Source organism: Phaseolus vulgaris, unplaced genomic scaffold (assembly GCF_000499845.2).
Source record: "Phaseolus vulgaris cultivar G19833 unplaced genomic scaffold, P. vulgaris v2.0 scaffold_642, whole genome shotgun sequence".
In the NCBI taxonomy this organism is placed as follows: domain Eukaryota; kingdom Viridiplantae; phylum Streptophyta; class Magnoliopsida; order Fabales; family Fabaceae; genus Phaseolus; species Phaseolus vulgaris.
In genome coordinates, this window is record NW_027174288.1 from 1 (window position 1) to 10,026 (window position 10,026).

General features: G+C 30.0%; 1 protein-coding gene and 1 pseudogene across 1 annotated transcript; one reads left to right on the plus strand and one right to left on the minus strand.

Moving 5' to 3' along the window:
- Nucleotides 1-3: 3 nt before the first annotated feature.
- Nucleotides 4-2,133, minus strand: LOC137817685 (putative disease resistance protein RGA3; annotated as a pseudogene).
- Nucleotides 2,134-8,289: 6,156 nt separating this feature from the next.
- On the plus strand, nucleotides 8,290-9,498 carry LOC137817686 (uncharacterized). Its single transcript, XM_068620936.1, has 2 exons — nucleotides 8,290-9,311; nucleotides 9,343-9,498. The coding sequence occupies exons 1-2, from the start codon at nucleotides 8,796-8,798 to the stop codon at nucleotides 9,496-9,498; spliced, it is 672 nt and encodes a 223-aa protein (XP_068477037.1). The 5' UTR covers nucleotides 8,290-8,795.
- Nucleotides 9,499-10,026: the final 528 nt, after the last annotated feature.

A 10,026-nucleotide genomic window follows, 5' to 3' on the forward strand; every position in this document is an offset into this window, starting at 1 on the left:
ACATGATTGAACAATCAAAATTTCAAGGGATGTGAGTTGTTGTGCCCCTCGGAACAGAAACATCAAATTGTCACAAAATTCAAAACTCAAAGTATGAAGATTCATCAAACTTGCAAATTCCTCCTCTGGCAGAATAGACTGTTTTGTGGTGATAAACAATTTTCGAAGGCTGATTAACATCCCTAATCCTTTAGGCAATGTTTCAAGCTCCACACATCCTCTCAAAGACAAAGCTTGCAAATTTTGGAGTTTGCATATAGAATGAGGAAGTCTTTTTATGTTGCGGTTATTTTCAAGACTGAGAGCTCGCAGATGCTCCAGTTTAGCAATTGAATTGGGAAGTGTCTCAAGAGAAGAATCGCTTAAATCTAAAATACGCAAGAATTTGTATCTTGTTATCCATGCATCCAAAAGAGCTACATTATCAACACCAACTCCAACTATTGGAAATAATATAGTTCTCACACTACTGGACTTGGGGAACAAAGCATGGCTAAGTGAATCATTTTCAACAACTGATAAATGCCTTACTTGCTCAGGTATATTCCGGGTAACTGAGTTTACCACAAGAATCTCTTCTTTTGCAACATACTGGGCAAGATCATGTACCAAATCATGCACTTTGAAATAGTAAAGGTGACCAAAGTCCTCAAAATCCTCAAGAAATGATCTCGAATGTAACTCGTCTATATACTGTCTTGCAGTATTCTCTATCTTTTGACTTCCAACCTCAGATCTAAGTAAGCCAAGTGCCGCCCAAAGGTTAACAACTTCAGCACCAGTACAGCCATAATCTTTTGGATAAAGAGAAAAGAAAGCAAAACAGTGTCTCAAATAGGAAGGCATTTGGTCATAGCTCAACTTAAGAGCAGGTAAAATGTCATCTTTTTCTTGTTTTAAGTTCCATATGCCATGGTCTCTCACAAACTCCCACCTTTCTGAATTAAAATTTAAGAACAGAGAACTTCCTAAAGTTCGCACTGCTAGTGGAACCCCTCTACATTTATTCACAATTTCTTTTCCAATCTCTACTAGATTTGAATATTTTTTTTCTTCGCCTTCCTTAAATGCCCATTTGTTAAACAGAGAATAACAATTCTCCATGGAAAGACCTTCCAAAACATACGAGGGAACAGTGCCCATCATTGTAGCAATTGAATTACTTCGTGTTGTCACCAAGATTTTGCTTCCAATTGCACCCACTTTAATTAAATCTTTCAACTCTGTCCATTTTGCTCGATTATCATTCCATATATCATCCAAGACTAGCAAATACTTCTGACCAGAAAGCCTGTGTCTAAGACGACTTTGTAGCTGCTCAATATCAAAGTTTTTATTGTTTTCTTGGTGAGCAAGAGCAATAGTTGGAGCCGAAGCTGAAGCAGAGTTGATTATTTTAATAATTATCTGTCTTATGTCAAAGTCATCAGAGATACACACCCACATCTTCAACTGGAAAAGATCATCCATTCTCTTATCATTGAAAACCAACTTCGCAAGTGTGGTCTTCCCCAACCCTCCAATACCCACTATGGGAATAACACAAACACTTTGATCTCCATAACCATCACCATGAGGGTGAGGTTGCATCAAAAGATTAATAATTTCTTCTCTATCACTCTCCCTTCCAATCACCCCTGAAGCATCAACATGGGAATAACTCATATCTCTCCTTTGCACAAGTCTGTGATCAACCTCAATCCTCTCAAGACCAAACTTGTTTCCATCAGCTGCTATCTTATCAAATCTACGCCTAACATGTTTGATTTGATGAGCCATCCTAAAACGAAAAACAAGAGAATTAGATGAAGAAAAGAAGTGGTCTACCTTCATCCTTGTGCTGCATGAAGCTTTGAGAACTTGTTTTCTCAGGTTTTGGCACTCAAGTCCATCCAACACATCTTCAACATCGAAGCAGACGTTTCGAATCTGCCTGAGCCATTCCTGCAACCCATGGTTTTGTTCCTTCTTCTCCTCAGCATCTAAGAGCACACCTTTAACTATTAACAAGGTGTCTTTGATCCCTCGAAGATCCTCATACACACCATAGGTTCGAGAAGCTTCTTCCTAAGCATAAGAAGCTAGGTTGCTTAGCAATGATACAGTAATATCAAAGACAAAATACTCTGCCATGTTCTTCGGGAAGAGCCAAAGCGGTGTTGTGCTCAGTTTGTGGCGTGGTCGATGTCAATGCTCCTCCTCCTCCTTATGTTGTATTCATGTACACTTGTTTTAAGAACAATAAAGTTTCTTAACAATCATCACTAAATGAAAACACTAACAAACTTAAAATAAATAATTTTTAATAAATAAATAAAAAAAAATTAAATAAAAAAAAAAATAAATAAAAATGAAAAAAATAAAATATTAATTTATTGAAGTGAGAAATGTTTTCACTGTTTTACCGTGTTTATTATATCAGCACCTTTTAAGAAAATGTCAAACACATCATAACTATTTTGGAGTATGAAATATTTTCATTAGGGTAAATTTCCAATTTATTTTGTTTATAAGAAGGCAAATAGAGGATAATTTGTTTTTAAAAAGATTTTTTTTTTGGTACAGATAATTTTTTCATACTATTATAATATTTAAAGACTATTTTTTTTTATAATCAATTTAACACTAAATCATAAAATTTATGAATTAGTTACATTGTTTAATAGTCATACTGATATTATAATGTTTAGGTGTAATTTTTCATTTAATTTATGGAGAATTAATATTAATTGTCATTCTCTTTATTCACTCATATACTAAATAGGAATTTTCTTCTTTCATAACTAAATTGGATCCAAACTATCATTTATTTTTTGATAGAGATGAGTAGTAATGCACTAACATACTTTCTATTGACAATCAGTTAAAAGTTATTAAATACTAGAAAATAGAAAATAAAACATTAAATCAAATTCATATCTTATCTTATATTATAAAAAGAAAATAATTTTGTATAAAATTTCTTCCCAAAAATATTTTTTGATAAATATATATTAAATTAATTAAATAATAAAATAGTAAATATAAAAAATTAATAATATAAAAAAACAAAAGTGTCACAGTTAAAAAAAAGAGAATTCCATTAATTAGACAGGTGTGATATGTTAATAAAAAAGCAAACATATCACCATTTTAAATAAATTTTAATTTTTTTTAGAAATCAAAATAAGATAAAAAGAAAATTTCATTAATTTGGCACACAAATCATGTAGTTAATCACTTAGTATATTGAAAAAAGCAAACATAATTATCTTGAAAAATAATTAATGCAGTTTTAATATATATATATATATATATATATAAATTAATTTAGGAAATTGTTATAAATAGAGTCACAAAAATTGAAGGTTAACAAATGGATACGCGTATATGTTACAATATCAATATTTTTGTAAATTAAATATTAATACAACCTTATTACAACTTACTCTTTTAAGTGGACATGAGTATTATAACCAAAGATATAATTATGTTTTCAATACCAATTATTATAAAAATATTTTAAGCTTTTGAATTTTATTTTTATTTTTTAAACAAATGATTTAATTAAATTTTAATCATCTCGTAAATTTGGATAATTTTCATTAAACAAGTGTTCTATATAATATTTAAAATATTTTTTATTTTCATTAATGGTCATGTAAAAATAAAGTACTCAGAAAAAAATAAAAAAATATCTTAAAGACTTAATATAATGGTATTTCTAATAAGAACTCAATTGAATATAATCATATTTATGAGTTAATTAAAATTTAATTAAGTTTTTAAAAATTATTTAGAATATGATTTATTAACAGTATGAAATAAAGTAATTAAAATTAAGTTAATAAAAGTTTGATTAAAAAACATGAACACGTTTAATTGAGCACGAAGAAGTTTCAGTTAAGCATGTCTTTTTGCTCCTTAGTATGTGAATAAACCTTTCTTAACTACGAAGCTAACAAAGTGAGCCACTCGCTTAGGCTAGGAAAGATAATAAAGGGCATTGGTATATTTTATTTGGGACCCACTAGAATTCTTATGAATAAAGACCTAGAAAAAACAAATTCAAAACTTTTATATTAAAATTTGAAAATAATTTCTCCAAACATTCAGTATAGAAAATTATTCTCTAGTGATAATATGAGTAACTATTTTTTCTAATAGTTGAATGTAACAAGACCAAAACTTATGTAAATACTACGTAAACTAATTTTTAGTAAAAAAAAATAATTAGTTGTTAGAATGACTAAATTAAAGATTATTTTAGAACAAAAAATTGATTTCTAAATTAGTTTCTATTATTGTTAAATGATTTTTAAATTAGTATTTAATTAACAACAAGGTTTTTACTACCAAATTTAGAAACTAAATAATTGGTAGTTAAAACTTTGGTTGCTAATTATATACCAATTTAGAAACCATTTAACAATAACATAAACTAATTTAGAAATCATTTTTTTTAAAATGGTCTCCAATTTAATTATTATAGCAACTAATTATTTTTTTTATTTAAAATTGGTTTCTATTTCATGTTTTTTCTTGTAGTGTTATTTTTGAATTTGTTAAGGTTTTATTTTGATTATATTGTTCTTATGTTTAGGCTATATATTAATCATCATATTTTTCTTCTCATATTTGATATTGAAAAATACTTTTAAATCTATTTTTTTAATGAAGATTACCTAATTGAAATAATGATATAAAGTTGATTAATTGATTACATTTTAATAGATTAATATTATAATAAATTAAGACTTATTAAGTTTTAAGTTCTTTATAAATTTAATTATTTTTAATATTTATATTAAAATTTTATTTTATTGAGTGTCCAAATTTTATATATTTCAGTTGAATTCTTACAGTTTGATTTTGTCATTAAATGAGTGAATTAGATGTTAGCTTGAATCATCAACGCTTACATGAAAAATCAAGAAATTAAACATTTAAGTATTTATAATTGAGTCCATATTAAAAGTTCTCATTCATTTGAGTGTCTAAAATTTGTATATTTCTCAAATGAATCTCTATCTTCAACTATGGTATGATCATTTGATCTTATAGTCTTTAGCATAATATCATGAGCAATGAGAAAAATGAAACTTTGGAAACTTAATTATCTTTATCAAACACATTGTTTCGTGTCTCCAGTCTCCACTTGGTCGGTTTGATTTTAGTTTTAATATTCAATGTAATTTTTTATAAAGATAATTATGATTTTAGAGATTTGTTTTTATTATTGTTCAAGTTTGTGGTGTTGTGCTTGTCAAATGATTATATTACTTTAGTTGATGACAAAATCAAACAACAAAAACTCAATTGAAATCTATAAATATTTTGGATACTCAATATAATGAAAATATTTAAGAGGAACTCAATTAAAAATACTTAAATTTATGAGAAAATTAAAATTTAACTATGCTATTTTTAATTTTTTTATATAAAAACACCTAAGCAATAATATTTAGGCAGATTCTTCCTGCACCAGATCATTTTAAACTACACCCAATATACATAAAGGAAAAGACTAAAATACCCTTAATGAAATGAAAATTAGGGTTTTTTAAAATGTGCACCCAACCCACATCCAATTCACCCAACCCAACAACATTGCACCCTTTTTTCTATGATCACTGTGAGGAGGCAGCGCGCCGAGAAGACTGTGAGGCAGCGCGCCGAGAAGGAGATGAAGCCACTGGAGAAGGATTGAAGCCGCTGGAGAAGGATTAAAGTCGTCGGAGAAGGAGACGAAGCTACCGGAGAAGGATTGAAGCCGCCGGAGAAGACGAAGCCACCGGAGAAGGATTGAAGTCGCCAAAGGTAGTTGGTAAAAAGGTTCTATGACATATAGGTAGAGTCTGCAGCCAATATGAATAAATATGCAACTTTTGCCCAATTTTCATTGGCGATGTAAAATTAATATTAGAACCATTATCTCAACTACAACTAGTTTTTGCAAGCAAAATAGTAATGAACAACATAGATCATATCCTGTACTTATCTAATAAACTAAAAATGATTTGGAAGCTAAAATTGATTTGTAACTAGTATGTATCTCTACACTGCATCCAGTCCAGATTTGCTTTAGTAATATATCCCTCACTTGCTTAACAGAATGCAGTCTCGGGAGCTTGGATGTGTAGGAGCAAGAAGTTATGCTGTAAAACAATTTTTTTTGTCTTAGATTCAAGTTCAATCAAACTTTCAAGTCTGTCTGGTGCCCTAGATGCAAAGTTTATGAAGGAGAAACTTCATCTTTGCACTTTGGAGGGTGCTATATACAGATGTAAATGAATCAGAGGAAACCACTAGTCATGTGTAATACTGATCTTTGTGTGATACTGATCTTTGAAAGAGACTTTGCATGCTTCAGCTTCACCATGCTATATACACTTTTGGTTCAACTTTTTTTGTTTTGTTTAAGATCTTAAAAAAATTATTTTCATATGATTTTGTAGGAAACAAGCTCCGGAAAATTATGAAAGCATGAAAAATAAACACACACTTTTGCTCATAAGCAATTTATTCCACATTACATTAAACACTGAAGCCTTAAAATAGTTCATTTTATTTGAGATGAAATCTCATACTAGGTTTTTTTTTTATGAAAATGGATGTCTATTTAAGTATGCATATTACAAATTGAAGATTAAAGTTTCTTGTAAATTAATAAGTGTTATGCAATCTTTATTTTTATTTTATTTATTTTTTTGGAATGAATCTTCTATATTTTAATAATGTTATTAAATATTTGATATATATAAAATAAAATAAAAATAATAATTAATAATAAAATAATAATCGATATATTTATAAAAATAAATAATAATAATTAATTAATTTAATTTATATTCATTATTATTATTATTATTTAATTAATATTATTATTTATAAATTAATTCTAAATATGATTGTTATTCTAATATTCTAATATTTAAATATTCATATTATTAATATTAATATATTTTTATTATTATAATATATATATAAAATATATTTACAATATTATTATTTATTATTATATTATATAATTATATTATATTATATTATTATAATTAATTATTTTAATAATAATAATAATAATTGTTGTTATTATATATATATAACCAAAAGTTCGTAAGTCAAATATGAGTTTTGGATAAACTTATCCAGAAGTATATTTTGTATTCTAGATATGAATATCCAGAATGATTTTATGTGTTCCAGATTTCAAATTGCGGAAGGATATTGTGAAACTTACGGATTTGTATATTTGAAAACTAACTTTATGTTGTTTTTTTCAGCATTGCCAATGGATACAACTGACTCATACATGGGAATTTCAGGAAAGATTGATGTGTGGGATGGATTAGATGATGTTGATCTGGAGCAGTCAATAACATATAACACGTTAGATAATGAACATAGAGCACATGAGTGCAGTGAGGCGTTTACTACAAATAAGGTAAGGTAAATGTTAGGCGTGTGAACCTTATTGTTTATGAATGTCACGACAATAAAGCAAGTTTATAATGCAATGAGTGTTCACCGAAGATCACAACGAGGTCATAGAACAGAAATGCAACAATTCATGTTGTTACTAGAGCGAGACATGTATGTGCATTGGTGTAGGTGTGAAGAGGTGTCGAATGTTGTGCAAGATATATTTTGGACACACCCAGATTCAGTAAAGCTAGTGAACTTGTTTAACATTGTCATATTGATGAATAGTACGTACAAAACGAACAAGTATAGGAAGCCGTTACTTGAGGTTGTTGGGATTACATCAACTGGTTTGACTTTTTCCGTTGCATTTTGTTTACTAGCAGCAGAAAAGGAAAATAATTTTTTGTGGGCCCTTGACAGACTTAAAGGGTTGTTTTTTAGAGTTGATTCATATCCTAGGGTGGTGGTATGTGATAGAGATATTGCCTTAATGAATGCAATCATAATCGTTTTTCCTGAAGCTTATAATTTACTTTGCCGATTTCACATTGATAAAAATGTGAAAGCAAAATGTAAAATGTTGGTGCATCCAAGAGAAGCATGGGATCAAGTAATGCAGTCTTGGAGATCTATTGTGGATTGTGATATTGTTGAGGCCTTTAAAGATCGTGTCAATGCATTTCAAGTTGTGTGTTCTCCATGGCCTATATTTGTTGATTATGTGATGGCTACATGGTTACGTCCACATAAAGTAAAATTTGTTAAGGCATGACAGATAAGGTGATGCACGTAGGAAACACAACAAGTAATAGGGTTGAGGCGACACATTGGAGCCTAAAGAGAGTTCTTCAAAATTCCATGGGGGATTGATGTTTCTGCTGGGATTCGATCAACAAGATGATTATTTTACAACATAATGCAATCAAAGCTTCATTCCAAAAGAGTCTGCATGTGGTCGGACATCGGTTTAAGGTTACAACTTACAAAAAATTGTTGGGTTTTGTGTCTAAATATGCTTTGAACCTGATTGCTGAAGAACTTGATAGGGTTAAATTTGTGGGATTTGATAAAAATAGATGTGGTGGATGTACTCTTACATGTACTCATGGTCTTCCTTGTGCGTGTCAATTGGCTTCGTTTGGTGCAGGTAGCATACCACTTAAATCAATACATGTCATGTGGACTCGATTAAGCTTTGATGATATTGCAACAGAACAATGTTCATATGAGTTGCCAATTGACAAAGAGTTTGAGGTGATCGCGGGCGGTTCAAAGAGTTAGACGTTGCAGGTAAGGTTAACATCAAAACTAAATTGCAAGAGATTGCCTTTCCAGAGAAGACATCTATTTACGCACCACATGATAAGGTCAAAACAAAAGGTGCTGTGAAGATGGCTCGTCCTACCAAATTCATGAGATCAACTAAGCGAATCCCTTCTTATTTTGAACATGTGGATTTCTTACACTCACAACATGATAGTTGTTCGAGTAAAAAATCTACTGAAGGACACTTACCACAAATTCTACCAGCACAATCCATTCCTTTGCTTGATCAGTTCCCTATAGGATATCATCCATACATTGTTGATGTTGTCGACATTAAGGCTGATGGCCATTGTGGGTACCGTGTTGTTGCTGCCGAATTGGGCATGGGAGAGGAGTCATGGGTTGTTGTTCGAATGAATTTGTTAAAAGAACTAAGTGAATGGAGACAAGAATATGTTGAACTGTTTGGTGGTGATGAACGATATGAATACTTGAAGAAGTCACTTCTAGTTGACCACATGTCTATGGTATCAACCACTAACACCATTTCATTTGTACTTTGCATTTCTTCATTTAACTCACTTTGCCATTTGTACTTTGCATTTCTTCATTTAACTCACTTTGCCATTTGTACTTTGCATTTCTTCATTTAACTCACTTCGCCATTTGTACTTGCAGGCAGGAGCAGATAAGTGGATGACAATCCCAGACATGGGATACGTTATTGCTAATCGGTATAATGTCATTTTCGTTTCATTGTCCATGATACAATCATTGAGTATTTTTCCTTTAAGAACCCAAGCACCAAGTAACTTCACTCATCACTGAATAATTGCAATTGGTCACGTCCACGGAAATCATTTTGTCCAGGTATACCCTAAACGAATAAAAAAAGCAAGTCATAATGTTAACTTAAAAGTTATGTAACTTATATTTATAACTTTTATAGGTGAAGCTGAAAGATGGTTATCCAATTCCACCAACAAATATACTATGGGCATCGCATCGTTATCCTACGACCCAATCTTGGTCAACATACTACATTAGTCGATACAAGTTTATACACAAATAGTGTCCATTAGACGATATTTCTAATATCAACATTTGTAATACATATTTAATGTTTATGTTTTAGTATGTTTAGTTTATTTTAATACATGTATTCACTACATTTCTATTGCAAATACGCGCTTATGGAACTATCATAAACAATTACGGATGACACAATCCATCACACACAATGGTGTCTACAAATGCCAAAATTCGGAACACATTAGTGATGGCAAAATCTGGAACACATAATGATGCCTAGGGATGACAAAAAATTAATAATATTGTAAATAATATATATATTAT

What these genes read in the sequence shown, in the direction of transcription:
- LOC137817686 (XM_068620936.1), top strand. Translation starts at nt 8,796, where the DNA reads ATGGCTCGTCCTACCAAATTCATGAGATCAACTAAGCGAATCCCTTCT. An exon ending in TTGCCATTTGTACTTTGCAT is followed by an intron (nt 9,312 to 9,342) that starts TTCTTCATTTAA and finishes CGCCATTTGTAC; the next exon opens with TTGCAGGCAGGAGCAGATAA.